This window comes from Mustela erminea, chromosome 10 (assembly GCF_009829155.1).
Source record: "Mustela erminea isolate mMusErm1 chromosome 10, mMusErm1.Pri, whole genome shotgun sequence".
Classification (NCBI taxonomy): Eukaryota; Metazoa; Chordata; class Mammalia; order Carnivora; family Mustelidae; genus Mustela; species Mustela erminea.
The window spans coordinates 1,410,654-1,433,000 of record NC_045623.1 but is presented as its reverse complement, the minus strand read 5'-3'; the positions used below and the strand labels follow the sequence as shown (position 1 = coordinate 1,433,000).

General features: G+C 38.4%; 1 protein-coding gene across 1 annotated transcript; it reads left to right on the top strand.

Annotated features, from left to right (window-relative positions):
• Positions 1 to 561: 561 nt before the first annotated feature.
• On the top strand, positions 562 to 21,643 carry CTSS (cathepsin S). Its single transcript, XM_032302040.1, has 8 exons — positions 562 to 693; positions 1,620 to 1,743; positions 4,014 to 4,136; positions 5,201 to 5,350; positions 7,651 to 7,878; positions 8,902 to 9,067; positions 10,350 to 10,452; positions 21,380 to 21,643. Exons 1-8 carry the CDS (start codon positions 659 to 661, stop codon positions 21,477 to 21,479), a joined length of 1,029 nt encoding a protein of 342 aa, XP_032157931.1. The 5' UTR covers positions 562 to 658; the 3' UTR covers positions 21,480 to 21,643.
• Positions 21,644 to 22,347: the final 704 nt, after the last annotated feature.

The following is a 22,347-nucleotide window of genomic DNA, read 5'->3' as shown; positions in this document are numbered from 1 at the left end:
TTTGTCAGAGAGAAAGAGAGAGAGAGAGACAACCAGGAGGAATGGAAGAGGGAGAAGCAGGCTCCCCACTGAGCAAGGAGCCAGATGCGGGGCTCGATCCCAGGACCCCAAGATCACAACCTGAGCCGAAGGCAGTCACCCAAACAACTGAGCCACCCAGGTGCCCAATAAATAATTTTTAAAAAATATATTTTAATTATGAATCAAGAAATAGTTGAGTAAGAATGAGACAACAGTAATCACAGAAGTTTACAGGTATTTGTAGGAAAGCCTGAAGGAAACTCGGATTTCAGGAGCTTAATCCTATTGTCTTCATAACTAAATTTTTCCATCTGAAAGTTGGTGTTTTAAAGTGAATTATCCAAATGATGAGGGATTAAAAGGTAAACTGGAACTTCTCCTATTTTGCTGAGTTTGTTCTACTAATTGGCTCCCCTGGGGGTGGTTTTTGATGGCTTACTGTACCCACATTAACTCTAAAACTATAGGGGTGAGGGCCAGAGATAGCTGATGTGGTTAGATTTTAAATGAAACTGAAATGAAAGTTCACTTCCTCATTGCGGGTACCTCATGTGACAAGCCCAGTATCTTTTTAAAGTCAATTTAACAGAGGTCTCTTTGCTGCCTTCAAACCTTTGGAGAGGGCTCGCCTTCAGGCATGCTTACTATGGGAGCACCTGCCAGTTCTATCATGTACGTACTCTCCGGTCTTTTTCTACTCTTTGGTCTTTAAACCCTCCGTTTGTGCCTTTAGCGTGCTGTGCCTACCAGGCTTTAAACCATTGGTTCCAGGAAGTAAACGAAAATATTATGCCACTCAATTTGCCTCTTGTTTCTTTGACTAAAAAGAATCTATTTTTGAAAAGTTAATGTCTGTTTGCACATCTAAATCTGAGGCTGAAACATAGCTTTCTTTGGAATATAATTTGAAGCTGTTTTGAATTTAAAAGAAACAGAAAAGGAAGTAGAATCCAGTTTGAGGGAGGTAGTCACTGAATTACTATTCAAATCTTTTTGTTTTAAACATAGAAGTGGTGTTTTCAAAAGTACATAAGTGCTTCCTTTGAAATAGGTGTTTTGATTATTGGGAAAACTAGTTTAAAAAAAAAACAAAATGACTCTAGGATTTGAAAGCAATACATGGGAGTTGTCTTTCAACTCCCTCTAAATGTTGTGGATATTTAAATAGACCAGTTAAGAAAAGCCCAAGTATTCAAAAATTATGAAGTTAAATTGATTTTTCAAAGGTTTGCCCTCCTCTTGAAGATAGTAGGCGATGATGTCCCTTGGTTAGATTTGTTGGCAAATCCTGTAAAGTCCCTGCCTCCCCACCCTACCCAATCCCTCCTGCCTTGGATGAAAGTTTGATATACCAGGTATCAGGAAATTTCTGAAAATCACTTTTTAAAATGCTACTAAGTATTAGAAGTGGTATTCCAGTCATAAATCTACTGACTATCTCCCTGTGACAATAAATCCCGGGAAGTTTCCTGTTTAGTTCTGATTTGTATTGTCCTTTCGACAGACTTTACAGTGTGATTTTTTTTAATGTAAAAATTTGGTCACAATATATGCAGCTAATAACTATTCTTCTTATGTTACCTTTCCTTTAACCAAAGGAAATGGCTGGTGTGGGGACTCCTGGTGAGCTCCTATGCAGTTGCTCAGGTACAGAATGATCCCACTCTGGATCATCACTGGAATCTCTGGAAGAAAACCTATGGTAGACAATACCAGGAAAAGGTAGGTGGGATCATCACTTGAGCAATTTGCTTTTGCTCGAGTATCCTGTACTTTCTCCCCCTCAAAATGATATTCGTACAAGCAGTGATTTCAATAAATGCTTACGCACTCATTTCTTGCCAGATTCTATTCTTGGTACCAGAGATTTAGCAGGAAACAGAGCAAAGTTCCTGTTTTCGTGGAGCTCATATCATAGCAGGGGAGACAGGAATTAAGTAAATAAATAAGCAGAATATAGTGGTAGGTGGTGATAAGTGCGGTAGAAAAAAACAAAGCAAAGCGTGGGGGATCTAGTGAGACCTAGAGCTGGAGGGCTTTGGGAGACGGCTGTGAGGGGTTGGGAGTGATTTTTCTTGATATGTAACAAAAAGCTCAGGGAAGTACCCTCATCGAAGGTGACATGTGAGCCGAGAATTCATAGAAGCCAGGAAGCAAAGTTGTAACTAGAATGCAGGTTCCAGGTCAAGGGAGGTAGGGTACATGTTTGAGAACAAAAAGACCTATTTCAGTCCCTAGCACATAGAAGCACTACGAGATGTTGTTTTTTGACTTTGAATTCCCACGATGTACTTTTGTTTTTATTTCAATGCATATTTATTGATTTTTTTAAAAAGATTTTGCTTATTTATTTGACACGGAGAGAGATAGTGAGAGAGAGAGAGAGAGAGCATAAGCAGGGGAGCAGCAGGCAGAGGAAAGGGAGAAGCAGGCTCCCTGCTGAGAAGGGAGCCTGATGTAGGTTTCCATCCCAGGACCGTGGGATCCTAACCTGAGCCAAAGGCAGACACTTAACCAACGGCCACCCAGGCTCCCCATATACTTATTGATTTTTTAGACCTTAACCAGGACCTGGGTGGCCCAGTCAGTTAAGCATCTGCCTTTGGCTCAGGTCATGATCCTGGAGTCCTGGAAGGGGTCCTGGGATCGAGCCCCGTGTTGGACTCCCTGCTCAACAGGGAGTCTGCTTCTCCCTCCCCCCTACCCCTCTCCCCTGCTCATTCTCTGTCAAATAAATAGTATCTTCTTTTCTTTAAAGACTTTAACCCTAGGGCCTCAAATAACTAAGTCCTATATCTATATAATATTTCTGAATTTGGGTGTGCCTGGCTGGCTTAGGCAGGAGACTCTTAATCTCAGGGTCCTGAATTCAAGCTCCATGTTGGGCGTGGAGACTTTAAAAAAATATTTGAGGGGCAGCTGGCTGGCTCAGTCAGTGGAGCATGTAACCCTTGATCTTGGGGTTGTGGGTTGGAGTCTCACGTTGGGTATGGAAGACTACTTAAAAATAAAATCTTTTTTTTTTTTTTAAAGATTTTATTTATTAATTTGACAGAGAGAAATTACAAGTAGACGGAGAGGCAGCCAGAGAGAGAGAGAGAGGGAAGCAGGCTCTCTGCTGAGCAGAGAGCCCGATGTGGGACTCGATCCCAGGACTCTGAGATCATGACCTGAGCCGAAGGCAGCGGCTTAACCCACTGAGCCACCCAGGCGCCCCAAAAATAAAATCTTTAAGATATATATATATATATATATCTGGGGGGCTAAGTAGCTCAGTCCATTGGGCATCTGCCTTTGGCTCAGGTCATGATCCTGGGGTCCTGGATGGAGCCTCACATTGGTCTCCCTGCTCTGCCAGGGATCTGTTTCTCCCTCTGCCCCCACCCTGCTCTTGTGCACTCTATCACTCTCTCTCAAATAAATAAAATCTTTTTAAAAAATCCTCTAAGATATATGTGTGAAGATGTGTGTGTATATTTTGACTCTGTAAGCAAGAATTATGTATTAATTTATTTGATACATTATTTTGTATAAAAATGACACTTTCAATAGGATGTGCACTGAGTTGTTTTCTTAGTAGCGATGAATTTTACCCTCATCCAAGTGCCTTGAGAAACAAGGCTCTAAGTTTAAACTAGAGTAAGATGTTCAGTTAGCATCACTATCTGGTTAAATGAATACTCTCTCTCTTTTTAATGACTCCAGTCCCTTGGAAGGAATGAAAATTACTTTTGATTAGTATTCTTCCTTGATAATTTATCTCAAAGCTCAAATAACATAATCCTTTTGCACACTTAATAAACTATATAGAGTGTAAATGTGACTTTTATATGCATGAAGAAACCAAAAACTTCATTTGACTCACTTTACTGTGATATTTGCTCTACTGCAGTGGTCTGGAACTGAACCTACAATATCTTTTTTTTTTTTTATGAACCTACAGTATCTTTTAAGAAATGGCTGGGACTATGTTCTTTTTCCTTACATTTTAGAACGAGGAAGTAGCACGGCGTCTTATCTGGGAAAAGAATCTAAAATCTGTGATGCTTCACAATCTGGAATACTCAATGGGAATGCATTCATATGATCTAGGCATGAACCATCTGGCAGACATGGTAAGTAAATTACAAATAATCCTACTTTCATCTCTGTGTATGTATGATTTCCATCTTCCCAAAGGCAATTCGAAGGTAAACAGCAAAGAAATGTGTGTGTGTGTGTGTGTGTGTGTGTATACACATATGCAAAGTTAGAAAACAGTAGAATTTAAGGATGTAAGAATTTGCAGATTCCTTGTTTCATCCTACTGTGACCACTTTCCTTAATAAAATTTTTAGAGGTATATTTGAAACTTACAGGCTAGTATTGCTTTTTTTTTTTAATTAATTCTAGAAAACACTGCCCAAAGATCACTCACAATCTTTTAGAGTAAGTTACCATACTTTTGTACGTCTAGACTGATAACTCAATATAGTCTACCTGCTTTCTTAATGAGGGAGTGTGGGTATTTAATATCACAAATACTCTCCCATTCATTTTTAAATTTTTTTCTACCTACAAAGCTTTACTGTTGAGGCCGAAATTAAGAATCGTAGTACCTCTTGGAAGAGAATACACTAGGTAGGTTAAATTTCTACTTAAATGCGGCATCTCCTTTGTGATTCTTTCTACAAGGAAAACCAGTTCAGTCCACTTTTTTTTTTTTTTTTAAGATTTTGTTTATTTGACAGACAGAGATCACAAGTAGGTAGAGAGGCAGGCAGAGAGAGGGGGAAGCAGGCTCCCCGCTGCACAGAGAGCCTCATGCGGGGCTCGATTCCAGGACCCTGAGATCATGACCCGAGCCAAAGGCAGAGGCTTTAACCCACTGAGCCACCCAGGTGCCCCAGTTCAGTCTTTTAGACAGTCCTTGAATAAAATTCTGCCTTGCTTTAAAACAAAAATCTGCCTCCCTGTGACTTTTAGTTTTTACCACTTTCTTCTTCTTCCCAATGCCTAAATGGGTGCTAAGACAAAGTGTGAAAGAGACCCAGATAGTTCACCTATCTGATAGCAGTACCTATGTTGGTCACAACTACCACTGGTTTTTCTCAATTGTTAAAAACGTTCACAGTTATGGTTATTAGAATATTGAAAAGAAGGTCATAAGTGAAAGGAGATATATATATTTGTCTTGCAGACCAGTGAAGAAGTGTCATCTTTGATGAGTTCCCTGAGAGTTCCCAGCCAATGGCAGGCAAATGTCACTTACAAGTCAAATTCTAATCAGAAATTGCCTGATTCTGTGGACTGGAGAGAGAAGGGGTGTGTTACTGAAGTGAAATACCAGGTGAGTATTATCATCCCAGGCTTCTGTACCCCAGGAAGAGCTCTCTCCTCTGTCAATACTTAGTCTAGCTACATAATTTGGCAGTGGAATCTTCCTAATCTTATTTCTAATGATTTTTGTTATTCTCATCTTCCCAATTAAATTGTAAGCTCCTTGGGGACAACGACCACATATCATATTTTATTTGTATTCTCCAAGGTTTAGTTCTTGTTTAGTCCTACTATAACCACTTTCTTCAACAAATTTTTTAGAGGAACATTTGAAACTTGCAGGGTACTATTTCTTTTGGTTTTTTAAATTAATTATAGAAAGCATTGTCTAAAGATTACTCACAATCTTTTAGAGTAAGTTAGCATACTTATGTAAATCTTTTTTTTTAATATTTTATTTATTTATTTGACAGAGAGAGATCACAAGTAGGCAGAGAGGCAGGCAGAGGGAGAGGGGGAAGCAGGCTCCCCACCAAGCAGAGAGCCTGATGCAGGGTCTGATCCCAGGACCTGAGACCATGACTTGAGCCAAAGGCAGAGGCCTAACCCACTGAGCCACCCAGGTGCCCATACTTACATAAATGTTAGTTGATTATTAGACTTAGAATACCAATGGTTAGAACTCTATTAGACAAAACTGTAAACTGAGCAAATATATTTCTTTAAGACAGATTTCTAGCGCTCATGCACTGGATCTTCTACTAAGCCAATTGCTTGGGAAACAGTATTGTGTGTGAGAGAGAATATCGATCAGGAAATCTCTCCCTCCATTTCAGGGTTGAAGGAGAGGAAAAACCTAGAGCTGAAATTGTACCAGTCTAGTTCACTCATGACTAGGCTGGCACTGTTACAGTAAGAAATACAGTATGGGTTTTTATAAATTTGTTCCTATGTTTTTGTATTTCCTTTAGTTCACTTTAAGGGATGCCTGGGTGCCTCAGTCAGTTAAACATCTGACCCTCGAGCTCAGCTCAGGTCTCGATCTCAGGGTCATGAGTTCAAGCCTCATGTTAGGCTCTACACTGGCCATGGAGACTACTTTAAAAAAAAAAGGGAGCAGCAAAAATCCTAAATCAGTTAGGGGTAACTAAGGGTAAAACACACCTATCACCTTAGAGGTCAGGGTAAGGGAGAGGAAGCCAAGTGTTCTAAGCAGCTGCCCTAGCTGGTAACCAAAGAAGAAAGTAAACATGTATTTTTAAAGATTTTATTTATTTTTTTATTTGAAAGAAAAAACAAGTATGGGAGGGGTAAAGGGAGAGGGAGAAGCAGACTCCCCCGCTGAGCAGGGTGCTTGACGCAGGACCCTGGGATCATGACCTGAGCTGAAGGCAGACACTAGATAGACTGAGCCACCCAGGCACCCCAAAAGTAAAAAGAAGTAAATGGTACTGCTAATATCTTATTCTTTTCTTCCTAGATATTTTTCTTGTAATTGGTTTTAGGTTTCTGACTAGAGCTTATCTAAAATAAAAGTTGGAGGCTTCTGGCTGAATCAGTCAGTAGAGCATAACACTAAATCTCAGGGTCATGAGTTAAAGCCCCATGTTGGGCTTGGAGGCTACTTAAAAAAAAATAAAGAAATTAAATAAAATTTGGGACGATCCAATAAAGTACATGTTTAGGTGTTAACTATAAATAATCCAATGAGCTCCTTTCCCTGGATGATTGCATTTTAATGGGTGATTTTGCTTTAACCAAAAGCAAATTCAGTTTGCTTCCTTTGGGTAGAGAGCAGGTAGAATGAAGGAAGAAGTAAGAGAGAACAATTATAATAGGGCTCTAGACTTTTTTTTAAACTAAAGTAGCTTTGTGTTTTCTGTTTGCTTATGCTTCCTTGTAAACTATCTTTGATCAAAAAATTATGAAGCTAAAAATGTTTGAAAAAATTTAACCTTGTGTTTTCAACCTTATTTGGTAGGAGAAAGGGTATTTTAGGTCAAGAGAATCATCCCTAGCTCCTCTCAAAATCACTATACTGTAGATGACTATCTACCTTACTTAAGGGTGAAGATAGCTGGGATCTAGAGCAGGCTCAGGGGGTACCATTTCTTAATAAACTTGACTATGGCAATTATGCTCTGAGCTCAGCCATTTGCAAATCTCTATTAATATTGGACCTTCCTCAGAGAACAATCAAGTATATATAGTCTTCATGTCCATGTCTAAGAAATGAAGAAATTGTAGAGTGGAGAGCTGTTCCTGTAACAACCGACAGAATTGACACATAGGGAGGTACACAGTTCGTGGGATGGAAATCCTCCTTCCTGACTTTCTATGATTACCTCTGTGCCCTTGTCTCTGTTGTAGGGTGCTTGTGGTGCTTGTTGGGCGTTCAGTGCTGTGGGGGCCCTGGAAGCACAGCTGAAGCTGAAAACAGGAAATCTGGTGTCTCTGAGTGCACAGAACCTGGTAGATTGCTCAACTGAAAGATATGGAAATAAAGGCTGCAATGGTGGCTTCATGACAAAGGCTTTCCAGTATATCATTGATAACAACGGCATCGATTCGGAAGTTTCCTATCCCTACAAAGCCATGGTGTGTCACAAGCAAACTTTTTGTGCTGCCCTGGGACCTTATGCTATCCCTTGACTAACTGAGCTAAACCCACAACCAAGCCAATCACTTGAGAAGCAGTGTATGAAAATCCTGGTCAGGAATTCTTAAATTTTTAAGAGTTCACTCCTTTTTCAGTAGTCTTCTTAATTCATCAGTGGCACACTGGTTTTAAGCAAGTATAATTCACAAAAAAATGGATTTTCAGTAAGCCTTAGAATTCTTTCTGTCCATCTGCCTGGTATTTCAACTTGTTTTTCCTACAGCCTCCCATGCTCAACCTTATTCTCAGATCATCAGTCACACCATTCTCCTACCTACTAAAAAGCTAAATAATGCTCTCTTCTTCCTCCTCACAAGTTCATTGCATGTTTTGTTAGATGAATTAATATATCTGTATTACAGAAAATTTAGGAAAGATAAAGAAAATACCACTCCAAAACCTCCTACCTTAACCACCATTAATTTGGTTTATTTCTTTCAAGTTCTTTGTCCTATTAAGCATTTAAAAAACCATATGTATATGCACAACAAAAGTGAATTTGTAATTTCTCTTTTCCTACTAAAATAAAAATATACACTCTAGGTGTTTTTCAGATTATATGGTCTTTGTAAACCATCATTTAAACTGCAGATCATCTTGTAGGCATTATATCATCAAAAAGATTTTAAAGTTCTAGTATAGATTTTATGACCTTTACATAGTATACCTCCCCAATCCACCTGAGAACCTGAGGGACATTATCCAGCAACTTCTGCATGCATAAAGATGTTCACAATTTAAAACAATATAATAGTTATGTATTTCCGCTGTTACTGGTGAAACACGGAAGGGTTAAGGTTTTGGGGAGATTTGCTTTTTCTTCTTTTAAATGAGGAAGGAACCTTAGACATTTGAAGGACTAAATGAGGAAAGAAAACATTTGAAATCCAGACTTTGGATGTTGGTGATATAAAAGAAGCTGAAGGATACTTATTTATTTGATTTATAACCTTTTTTTGCAGGATGGAAACTGCAGGTATGACTCAAAACATCGAGCTGCTACATGTTCAAAGTATACTGAACTTCCCTTTGGCAGTGAAGATGCCTTGAAAGAAGCTGTGGCCAATAAAGGACCTGTGTCTGTTGCTATTGATGCGAAACACTCTTCTTTCTTCCTGTATAAAAGTGGTAAAAACTCAGATATTTTATCTTCTTGTTATATGCTGCCCCTGCACCATAAGAAAGAATATTATCCTTTCCCATCACCCCATCTCTGAGTGTTTAGGTTAAACATAATCCTCCATTTCATATATATATATTTTTTTTAATATTTTATTTATTTATTTGACACACAGAGAGAGAGAGAGAGCACAAGTAGGCAGAGAGGCAAGTAGAGAGAAGGGGAAGCAGGCTTCCTGCTGTGCAGAGAGCCTGATGTGGGGCTTGATCCCAGGACCCTGAGACCATGACATGAACTGAAGGCAGAGGCTTAACCCCCTGAGCCACCCAGGCGCCCCTTTTTCATATATATTTTTTATATCCAGTTCTAATTAGTTAAGTAATACTCATCAAAATTTACAATACTTCATGCTGAGTACTATGAATTATCTTATTTAATCCTCACAATAGCCCTATTTCACAGATGAACAAGTCACACGTTAACTGGCATAAAGTCATACAGTCTGGAAGTGGTCAGTGAGGATTAGAAACAATGCTATTTGACTCCAGAGCCTGGGCTCCTAACCCCTGGAGCCACTGTGCACTGTAGGTACAGCACTGTGGGATACAAGGAGAGCACCCGCCAATGTTAGAGCATTGTGCTAAACCAAACGACTCTACTGTTTTATTTAAAACAAACAAACCAGCAAACAAACTCACCCAAAAATCATTTCATATCGTAAAGGATAAAAATATATGGAATAAACAATTTAGGAATATATAAAAAGAAATACAGTAACTGATGTGATATAAGTTAAAATCTTTAGAAAAAGGGGCACCTGGGTGGCTCAGTTGGTTAAGTATCCAACTGTTGATTTCAACTCAGATCGTGATCTCAGGGTTGTGGAATCGAGAACCATGTCAGGTTTTACACTCAGTGCAGAGTCTGCATGGGATTCTCTCTCTCTCTCTGTCCCTCCCCCTGCTCATACTCACTTGTGGTCTCTCTCTCTCAAATAAGTAACTAAAATCTTTTAAAAAATAATTAGAAAAAGGTAGCTGTTTATCAAAGATTTCCAAGGGAACTGTGATTGGACTGATACCAAAGTTGGCAAGAAAACTGACAAATAGAGCATTGATGGCAAAGAATTATTAACTCTAATTAGTTTAATGAGAGTATATGTTCCTAAAATTATAATTCAACTTGCTTCCTATATATGCAAAACAGTCTACTAAAAGCAATAGCATTTTCAAATGTCCTTCACTGCCACATATGGTTCACTCTTTTTCTCCACCCACATTTTATTCTCAGGTGTCTACTATGACCCATCCTGTACTCAGGATGTGAATCATGGTGTGTTAGTGGTTGGCTATGGTAACCTTAATGGAAGAGACTACTGGCTTGTGAAAAACAGGTAATATATTTGCACTTAAGTGTATATTTAATTAAAATAAGGAATTTGATGGAGCTTCCACCAATGCTTTCCTGTGATTATGATGATGATAATAATAACAACAATGATAAACATTTATAGCTTCTTATAAAGTGACATTCAAAATTAATTACTCAGTGCTCCCATTTCTTCACTTCCTGTTCTGGCTTCAGCAGTTTTCATGATTTATCTTCTACAATACTTCTCTGATCATTCCTTCTCCTTTATAAATATCTATTCTTCTGCTTAGCCCCCAAATGTTGGTCTTTCCTCCAGGGCTTCATCCTTTGCTCATTACTCCTCTTAGCCTACATTTTTCTTATGATTTTAGCTATAACCTATATGCTGATAGTTTCCAAAGCTTAAGCCCTAGCTCTGTCCTCTGCCCTGAAATACGGACTTATTTATCTGGACATACCCACTTCCATGTATCTTAGCTTCTCCAAACTCAATATGTCCAAGGAACTCAGTTCCCTCTCTACCATATTGTCCTCTCCAGAACTTCCTAACTCACTAACCGGCAACCACACACAACACAGTCACCCAACAAGATACTATGGATTTATTGTAGGCTCTTCAAGATCTAATCAAGCAGCAAGTCAATCTAGTTTCCCAAATATTTGTCCTTGCCTCTGTCCCCTCTCCATTTCTTCCATTATTGCTTTGCTTCAGACATCTTTTGCCTGAACTACTCCTGTAGCCTTCAAAGTGGTCTCCTTTACTCTCAAATCCATCTTTTGTGCTGCTTCCAGACTGGTGTGTCTCAAATATGACAAACTGGGGTTATAACTATTCTACAGAGTACCCTTTGGTATAAATGTTCCCCAGTGGGGGCATCTGGGTGGCTCAGTTGGTTAAGCCGCTGCCTTCAGCTCTGGTCATGATCCCAGGATCGTGGGATCAAGCCCCGCATCCAGCTCCCTGTTCACCGAGTGGCCTGCTTCTCCCTTTCCCTCTGCCTGCCGCTCTGCCTACTTGTGCGTGCTCTCTCTCTCTCTATCTCTCTGTCAAATGAATAAATAAAATCTTTGAAAAAAAAATGTTGCCCAGTGGGGAAGACAAGTCATCTGTGGTTGTGGTCTCTGCCTGTCTGACCAGGCTCAATTGCTGGCACTTGTCTCCCACTTTTTATTCCAGTTACATTTAACTATGCACAGAGTTCCCATACATAGCATTTTATCTTTAATATCTTCATACCTTGGTTATGCTGTTCCCTCTGCCAGGAACATTCTTTCTCCTCACTTGGTTTATTTCTCCTTTTCCTTCAAAACCAGCTAAGGCATTCTCTATAACAGAAATTTCCCTCTAAATCCTTGAGCTGGGTAAAATGTCTTTTTTCTATGCTCTAAAAATGTCTTATGCATACTGGAGTACTTTATGCATTATATTTAAATTGTATTCGGGATGCACCTTTGGGGTAAAGATCTGTATTGTCCTTGTATCTCTAATACAATACATGGCACACATAGAATATGGTAGTATTTGTATGGCTTATTGGGAAGTAGTTGGGGGAAACAACATCTTGGTTCACTTGTAACCTAGTCACAGCACTGATCAGCTTGGGCCTGGACCAGGGATATGAAGCAATATTTTCACTTGTATCTTTTTTCTTGTTGACTTCCTACAATGTGTATTCTAACTTCTCTTCTCTATTTTTTTTTTTTTTAACTTCCCTTCTCTATTGAAACTGCTCTTCTGGAAGACCATTTATATCGTTTAGTGTTTAAATCCAAAAGACAAACCCCTTCTTACACTACTCATTCAATGAAAATTTATTAGAGATCTACAATGCTATGGGCGTTATCTAGGCCCTAGAAATACGAAAATAAACGAGAAATCATCCTGTCCCAAAAGAGCTCACATAAGAGTTCAGTGGGGAATTAGATATATTTTTAAAACAATAAAATACAAAACATCATGGTATAATGATATATGTCTCAATGGCTATGGGCCATAGATGAGGAGATGCCTAACTGCTTAAAAGTTTCACAGAGAAGGCACTACTTCCTTGTATTAAGTTTTCAGATGACTGGAATTGCTCATGTTCTAGAGGAGGAAAATAAATGGCCCAGTCACCTATAAAGGATATGTAATGGCACAGAAATGTGAACAGTTTCTCTGCTTTATAAACTCTGTACTACATTTATTTCTTTGGCATCTACCACGTGACACTATCCTGACTCATTTTGCGATATCAGCTTTAGCCTCATTTCTTATTTTCTTCCACCTGTCCCTCATGCTCTAGCTCCAGCTATATTAAAGCAAACTCATCTGCAACTTGAGTTTCAACTGTTGCCATTATGTGGATGATACCCAATTCATAGTCTCTAAAAACAATCTCTCTACTAACCAACAGACTTCCATGTCCAACTTCCAACTTGACAGCTTTGCTAAAAAATCCAAATTTCTGGGGAGCCTGGGTGGCTCAGTTGATTAAACAACTGACTCTTGGTTTCAGCTCAGGCTGTGGTCTCATGGGTTATGAGATTGGAGCCTCGGGCCCCCAACTGCCCTCACTGCCCCCATGCTCAGCAGGGAGGCTGCTTGAAGATTCTCTCTCTCTGCCCCTCCTGCCATGTACGTGTGCTCTCTCTCTCTCATAAATAAATAAATCTTTTTTTTTTAATCCAAGTTTCTGGACACCTGGGTGGCTCAGTCAGTTAATTTTCTGCCACCGGCTTGAGTCACGATCCCAGGGTCCTGGGATGGAGCCCTGCATCAGGCTCCCTGCTCATCAGGGAATCTGTTCCTCCCTTTCCCTCTGTTTTTCCCCACTTGTGTTCTGTCTGTCTTGCTCACTCTCTCTCTCAAGTAAATAAATACAATCTTTTTAAAAATTCAAATTTCCTACCTGCCTATCCTACTGCTACTCACAACAACACATTGTCTCTCTCAAAAAGTCTAAATTCATATTCTCTCTCTCCTTCCATCTAAACAACCCTTTCACTGTCTGCCCCTGACAAGTATTTTAGAATAAGCCGAAGGGAGAATAATTCTGTATTTTGAGTAATGCATCACTATCTTCAGGTTATCAAAGCTTTGGTATCATCTTGGACTCTCCTTTCTCTCCTTCAATCCATAGCCCTGTCCATTCAGCCTCTGAATCAAATTTTATATTTCCTTCTATTCCTGCTCTAATTCAGATCCTATTCTCACCTAGCTATGGAAGTACCTTCTTAAAAGGTAGATTATGTAAACTCATAGTCAAAAATTCTAAATAGTTAACCATTGTCATCATAATGAAGTCCAAATTCCTAGCCAGGCACTCAAGATTCTCCATTATCCAGTTTCCAACATGGCTTTCTAGACTTTTCTTTCCCTAGGTTCTCATGCACCCATATTTACACTCTGGCCACAGTGAACTACTTACTCATCATTCCCTAAGTTTATAGCTATTTCTATTTCTTTACTTGTGCTATTTCATCTTTCTGAAATGCCCTTAAAGCCCATTGCTGCCTACAGAAATCCCACCTGTCTGTAGTGAAATGGGCACTCTCATACATTCCAGTGGAAGAATAAATTGTTACAGTCCTCCTTGAAAGCAATTCAATAATATGAATCAAAACCTATTTAAATGTTCACATTCTCTGTCCAGTTTTTTCTCACGTCTTGCAACCTAAATGAAGAAAATAATCTTAGGGATGCCTGAGTGGCTCAGTTGGTTAATCTGCTACCTTCCGCTCAGGTCATGATCCTGGGGTCCTGGGATCGAGTCCCGCATCGGGCTCCTTGCTTAGCTGGGAGCCTGCTTCCTCCTTTCTCTCTGCCTGCCTCTCTCCCTGCTTGTGTGTACTCTCTCTCTCTGACAAATAAATAAAAATCTTAAGAAAAAAAAAAGAAAATAATCTTAAATATGAGGAAAGCTTCATATCCAATTTATGTAAATTATAGCACTCATTCTTCTTCTTTTAAAGCTTTTTTTTTTTTTAAGATTTTATTTATTTATTTAACAGGCAGAGATCACAAGTAGGTGGAGAGGCAGGCAGAGAGAGAGAGGGGGGAGGAAGCAGGCTCCCTGCTGAGCAGAGAGCCTGATGTGGGGCTCGATCCCAGGACCCTGGGACCACGACCTGAGCCGAAGGCAGAGGCTTTAACCCACTGAGCCACCCAGGTGCCCCCATTCTTCTTCTTTAATAGTGAAAACCAGTAAACCCAAAATGTCTAACAATAGGGACAATATTAAACCAAGCACATGTATTAGAAACTATATTTACTCAGACTATTATTAATAACCTAATAAAATACTTGAATATATGTTTAAATGGAGAATACATATAAACATAAAATAAATATTAAGTTTAAGACAGTATGCCCAATTTCTCTGATTTATGTTATACTAAAAGACCAGAAGGAATTATACCAAATGTTAATAATGGTTATCTTCGTCTACCTTTAAGTATTTGCAAAAGTCTTTAACAAGTACCTTATTACTTTTGGGCACCTGGGTGGTTCCCTCGTTAAGAGTATGCCTTCGGCTCATGTCATGATCCCAGGGCCCTGGGATCGAGCCCCACATCATCCCCCACATTGAGCCCCACATCAGGTTCCCTGCTCAGCGGGAAGCCTGCTTTTCCCTCTCCCACTCCCCCTGCTTATATTCCCTCTCCTGCTGTCTCTTTCTCTATCAAATAAGTAAATAAGTAATCTTTAAAAAAGAAAAAGAAAAAAATAAATACCAAGTTTTTAAAAAATTACCTTATTACTTTTAAAATGAAAAAAAAAAAACCCTCACTAAAAATCCTACTCATTCTGTGCCTCTGTCAAATAAATAAATAAAATCATTAAATGTTCATCGATATATAAATGGATAAGGAAGAAGGGATATATAACAGAATTTTACTCCATCATAGAAAAACAGTGAAATCTTGCTATTTGTGACATGTATGAACCTAGCATAATGCTAAGCAAAATAAGTTGAATAAACAAATACCATATGATTTCACTTATATTTAGAATCTAAAAAATAAATAAAACAGAAACAGACTCCTAGATACATGAAACAAACTATTGGTTACCAGAAGAGGAAGGGTTTGAGTGGGTGGGAAAAATAGGTAAAAGGCATTAAGAGATATAAACTTCCAGTTATAAAATAAATAGGTCATGGGGATATAATGTACAGTATAGAGAATATAGTCAATAATGTTGTAATAACTTTGTGTGGTAACAGGTGGTAACTAAACTTACGAGGATCATTTGTAATGTATAAAAATACCAAATCGCTATAAAATCACACTTGAAACTAACAGGATATTGTATGTCAATTATGCTTTTTATTTTTTTAAAGGTCGGGGAGGAGTTTAATCTAATCTACAGATCAATGAGTAATGGAGGCCCAAAGTTATTGGGCATAGAATAATTTTAGCCTGGGGGAAAAAAATTAAAGGCATTAGCCATTAGATCATGAGAACCTTAAACACACACACACACACACACACACACACACACACACACACTCCCCCCAAACTAGGAAAGTACCCAGAACACCTTTAAGCCATATCTGGTGAACTCTCTAATATAAGTAGTTGCAAAATAGATGGGCCTCTAGATAATGAAGTAAGTCAATGGAGCTGATGAATGGGAGACTGAAATGCCTCCTTTTCATTCATAAATGGGATTAAGTTAGGAAAATATAAGTTGGAAAAAAGAACATATTCTATTTTCCCTCAGTGAAAGCTACTGTCTGATCTTTCAAGAGATCCTGACTCTTACAGTTAATATTCTTTAATCATTAAACATGATAGGGGTCTACATTAAACTCATATGTACTGCCTTCTCTCCATGGAATCAAAGGCTGGAAAGGAAAAAAGGAAAAAGTTAAAATCTAATGATTTTTCTTTCATATATTTAGCGATTTCTCTACAGAGAGATTAAGAATGTGCATTTGGTTTATAACTCAATTTATAACTTATTCCCACTACTCCACTGAAATCGATCTTTTCAAGATAAGCAATCACCTCCATCTTGCCTCATTAAATAGTTTTCAGGTCTCATCTTCCTGCATTCTTAACATTTGATGTATGGTTACTCTCTGCTTTCCGAAACACTTTATTTGACTTTCAGGGGATCATACCCCACCCTGGTTTTCTTCCTACTTTACCTCTCAGTCTCCTGAGTTCTGTAGTTCCTCTTATTCTTTCTTCCTTTTAAATATTATAATCCCCAGGCCTCAATTTCTCTCTATATACTCTTCTGAAGATCTCGTTTAGTGTCGGTTTTAAACAACAAACAGCTGGTGACTCTCAGCTTTGTACCTTCAACTCTAACCTCCTTTCTGAGCTCCAGACTCCGTGACCAAAAGCCCATTATTTGACCTCTCCACTGGAGTATTCATAGGCCTCTTTAACTTAACACATCCAAAACAGAACTTTTGACTTCCTGCCACTGCTCCAATTTTTCCCATCTTGGTATATGCCAACAGCATTTACCCCAGGTCAAAATACTGGAACCATCCTTTCTTCATTTGCTATCTCACACCTAAACCATCAACAAATTCTGTCATTTCTATCATCATTAAATTTTCCCAAACCTTAACACTTCTCAGTATCTCTGCTGTTACTGCTCTAGTTCAAGTCACCATCCATCTCTTGGTCTATAGCAATAATCTCCTAACTGGTAGTCACTTCCCTTCTTGTTTGCTTACGGTCAGTCCTCTATATAGTAGCCAGGATGATCTTTCTAAAGCATAAAGGAGGTTATGTTACTCTCCTGCCCCAAATGCCCTAATGGCTTTCCTTCACACTCTGAATAAAATCCATGACCTATAAAACCATGACAATTTTTGGCCTCAGCCTGTCTCTCCAATGGCATTTCCCACTACATCTGCCCATCTCCCTCAGCTCCAAGAACACTAGCTTTTTTTTCAGTACCTTTTCTCAAGAGATACTTGTAATTTCTTATATATCAAGTTTATTCCAGCTCTTTTTCCAGATCTTTGCATCATTTGCACCTTCACTTACTGTCTTTGCACTAATGTTTCCTCAGAGAATTATTCCCTTACTACTCCTAAAATGTAGCCCTGATTCCCAACATTCCATATCCCCTTACTCTGCTTTAATTTTCTTCATAGTACTTATATTTTATCATATTATTTACTTGTTTACTGTATGTTTTTTATGTAGGCTTTGAAAAGACTTTGTCTATCTCATTTACCTCCATAATCCTAATGCATACAGTAGTATCTGGGATAGCCTAGGAAGCTCAGAACTACAGTTTATCACAAAGGAAACTGGCATACATTCTAGAAGGAATGTCTTACAAGTTAGTAGTCTATAATATGCAGGGAGAAGGTAGCGTGGCCAACCATCTCATCATGTCAAAGACTAATGGGTTTCCCAGGCCACAGGACTTTTTTTTTTGAAACCAGAATAGTCCCAGGCAAGCTGGACTGTTGATTACTCTAGAAAAAGTCTGTATTTTGTTTAAAGGGGATGAACTCTACTTGAGTCCAATCAAATGGACTCATACTTGGATAATAACAAACATAGCCACCTCTACTCACTATTTACTACATACAGACACTGTGCAAGTTCTTCTGGTAAGTAAGAAAATTCTAGCTTCACCAGAATTTTTAAAGGATACGTATTTTATCTCCATAATACAGAATAGGACTCCTGGTACTGACAGAGTTAAGAAACTTGCCTGCAGGTAAACAGTTTGAATGAAAGAGCTATAGAACCAGTAAAAATAAACAACTTGGTAAGGACCAGAATCAACATTTGGAGCTGACTTTGCACAGTTCCGAAGGAAAGAATTTGTCCTCGTATTTATTGAGCTTGAGATTTTTAAATCAGTGTTATTCTTTAAGGGAAGGTTAGCAGGACTTAGTCAAAAGAGGTCTGGGATTTCCTTTTTTTTTTTTTAATTTTAAAATTTATTTATTTGACAGAGATCACAAGTAAGCAGAGAGGCAGTCAGAGAGAGGGGGAAGCAGGCTCCCCGCTGAGCAGAGAGCCCAATGCGGGGCTCGATCCCAGAACCCTGGGATCATGACCTGAGCCAAAGGCAGAGGTTTTAGCCCACTGAGCCACCCAGGCGCCCAGGTCTAGGATTTTTCCAAAGTTTGGGATAGTTGATCTTGTTCTGTGAAGCTGGGGAAAGTGAGCTATCCAGATTCTGAATAGGACCTCACTGACTGAGTTCATACTGCTAGTAATTACAACTCAGTTCAAATTTCATTGCCAGAACTTAAGTCCAAACTCAGTTTTTCTTTAATTTTTTACCTACTTTTTTAAGGCAGTGAAATAATTACAAAACAAAATATAGGAAGATATCGATTATGTAAAGTCCTGGATGTTCTGGTCTGAATTTCATCTCTCATGCTACCTCACTCACAGGAATAATGTAGGGTTAGGGCTAGTATAAATATTAGAGTAGGCTTTGAAGTAAAACAATCCTAGATTTGTGCCCTGACCTCATAATTAACCATCTTAGCAAACCATTTTACCACTTTGACCATTTTCCTCCTCACAGGGTGATAATTAAGTCAGGTAGTATAGGCTAGGGTGCTTAGCACAGAGCTAGGTACTCAATGAAAAGTGGCTATTAATATTAATAATAGTTTCACCTGAATTTATCATAATTGTTTTGGGATACTAAAGGAATACTCCATCTATTGATAAGAGGTGACAGTGGATTTTGGATTTTATTTTAAAGATATTGGGGAGGAATTAAAGTATTTTAATCAGCAAAGTGGTAATAAATGAAAGGAAACAATAAAGAAGCCCATAAAAGACTTTAAGAAGGAGTGAGCAGAGAGAGAAGGGAAATATCAGGGCATGTATTATCTTAAGGCCAGGAGAGAAGTGGGGACCACTTCATTAAATGATACAAGAGGGAAAAATAAGACCTGCAAAGTGTCCACTGAATGGCTGATACAGGGAACAGTTAAGGCCTATCAGAGCATAGCCATTTTAAATAATGCCATCTGTCTGCTTGCAATAAAGCCACATTTCTTAGTCTCTCCACTGCATGCAAAGACACAATCTACCTCTCCTTTGAGTCCTGAGCAAAAATTTTCAGCTGTTTCCCTTTGCCTATGGAATTAAATTACGGGTTCCATAGCCTATTGTTCTAAGCTCTTCACAACATAGCCCCAACCCAACTTTCTATCCTCTTTGTCCCCTTCTACCCCAAAAATGTGTAATTTTCCTTTCAACTACATGTTTTGCTGCTCTCCAAATATAAACACAGTAGGCACTTTCTCAAACTCATGCTTTTATTTGTATCCTAGTTATAGAACTTAATGAATTTGTTTCAGAGTATAATTATTTGTATATCTACAATTACAAAAATCTCAGAATCATAAAAAAAACTTAAGAAAATATTTACCTTACAAAAATCTTGTCAGTTTTTTCACTAGTCTGTGACAAAATGAGAAAATATGAATATTTTGATGTATCCTTCATAAATATACAAATTTATTTGGATCAAAGGACTATCCTTAAAGTAGATACTATGTCCTCTTAAGTTTTGTTTTGGTGTTGAAACATCCTTTCTGGGTCTCTGGGTGGCTCAGTCGTTAAGCGTCTGCCTTTCGCCCAGGTTATGATCCCAGGACCCTGGGATCAAGACCACATCGGGCTCTGTGCTCAGTAGGAAGCCTGCTTTTCCCTCTCCCACTCCCCCTGCTTGCGTTCTCTCTCTCTGTCAAATAAATAAATAACATCTTAAAAAAAAAAACAAAACCCATTCTTTCTTTTACAATACAATGGTGATATAAAGAGCATTTTTTTATGTCTGTACTTGCTAATTTAAAAATTGGTAACTTTGGAGCACCTGGGTGGCTTAGTCAGTTAAGCTTCTGACTCTTGATTTTGGGTCAGGTCATAATATCAGGGTATGGGATTCAATCCCGCATTGTTCTGTGTGAGATTCTCTCTTCCTCTCCCTTTCTCCCTGCTCACTTGCTCTCTCTCTCTGTCTCTCTCTAAAAATCAATCAATAAATGAAATCTTTAAAATAACTATAAAATAAGGCACCTGGGTGGCTCAGTCAGTTGAGTGTTTTTCTTTGGCTCAGGTTATGATCTAAGGGTCATGGACTCGAGACCCACGTCAGGCTCCCTGCTCAGTGAGGAGCCTGCTTCTCCCTCTCCCTCTGCTACTCTCTGTTTCTCTTTCTCTCTCTCTCTCTGTCAAATAAAGAAATAAAATCTTTAAAAAAATAAAATACCTATAAAATATTGGTAACTGTATATAAATTTGTGAAATTTTTTTAATTCTCAAAGTTCATGAAATCAAAAAGCGAGAGACCGCTTTTTGACCTACAAATTCCCTCTGCAACATCTCTAACAAGTTATGCAAACCTCTGATTGAACACTTCCAGAGCCAGTGAGCTCACCTTCTCCTAAGATAGCATATTCCATTTTTTCACAGTTTTACCTATGAGAAAGTCTTACCTCAGCTCCACCTCAAGGTCAAAAAGCTGTTTGAGGGGGGCCCTTTTTATTTCTTACTTTGGAATTTCCTACCTTATGCCTTTTCCATAGTAGTCATTCAAAAATACTTCTTAGTTGACATTCTCTAAAGGAATCTAAGTTTGAAAGAAAATAATAATTTATGATCCTGTTTTGCAAAAACATTTAACGATGGGGCCTTGGAAAGGACCATAATACCCTTTCCCTGCAGGAGGTGTATTTACAAAGTAGGAGGATTAAAGCTTTGGGGTGGAGTTTATAATGTTTTCCTTAGGTATTAAGTCTATTCATCAATATAGCACTAAAGCCTTCCAAACTATCCTTTGAAAATTGCCTGAAACCCCTGGGGAAATTTTTATATTATTTTGCTCTGATTTTGTTTTATAGCTTTTCATATATAATCACTTTAGGAAAAAAACAATCTAGGAGATAAAAAGTTGATATTGTGATTTGATTATATTCATTTGTAATTTTGTGTTATTTCTTTTTCTAAAGCTGGGGCCTCAACTTTGGTGAGCAAGGATATATTCGGATGGCAAGAAACAGTGGAAATCACTGTGGGATTGCTAGTTATCCCTCTTACCCAGAAATCTAGAGGATCTCTTCATTTTATAACAAGTCCGTAAAATATAACACTTTCTCTTAACTTAATTTTACCTGCTGTAACCTGTAGAAATAAGTGTGTCATGACCAACTTACATTTACTGTACGAATAGAATATGTAGTTTGACTCTTTATTTTTTTGCTTTGCAGATACTGGAAAATTTTTGCTACACAAATTAATAATGTACTGTCTGGGTGCGCCTGGGTGGCTCAGTGGGTTAAAGCCTCTGCCTTCAGCTCAGGTCATGATCCCAGCCAGGGTCCTGGGATCAAGCCCCACATAAGGGCTCTCTGCTCAGCAGGGAGCCTGCTTCCCCTCCTCTCTCTACCTGCCTCTGCCTACTTGTGATCTCTGTCAAATAAATAAATAAAATCTTAAAAAATAATAATGTACTATCTGTACGTAAATAGGTCAACCTAAGAAATCTGTCATGTTTGTTTTGCCACTGTCTTATTTTACATGCTTTGTCTTTTTAGTTCCCTGGTATCGTTTTTGTAATATGATGGCATATAAATGCTTAATAAATATCTCTTTTCAACTTTGTATTCGTACCACATACCATTCCTTTCTTATCCTTAGGTAACTATTATAATCTATCATGAAGATGTAAATTGTAGTATGCTGGTGAAGGGCTTTGGCAAATATAATGGAGGAAACTACTGGGTTACTAATGTCCTGAGGGCTGATATGGTATCTTTGCACATTAAAGTATTAGATAATTTTTTTAAGATAGGCAAATACTTAAGACGTAATCTGTTTTCAAGCACTTCGGAAGAATCATTTTAATGATCAACAATTAATATACTAATACAAATTATTTTTACCTAGTCATTTAGCAATTTAGCCAGAACATTTTGGG

Excerpts from the sequence above, each read along its gene's own strand:
- CTSS (XM_032302040.1), top strand. The coding sequence starts at position 659 with ATGCTTACTATGGGAGCACCTGCCAGTTCTATCAT. Across the intron at positions 7,879-8,901 it reads CCTATCCCTACAAAGCCATG|GATGGAAACTGCAGGTATGA; the intron begins GTGTGTCACAAG and ends CTTTTTTTGCAG. Across the intron at positions 9,068-10,349 it reads TTTCTTCCTGTATAAAAGTG|GTGTCTACTATGACCCATCC; the intron begins GTAAAAACTCAG and ends TTTTATTCTCAG.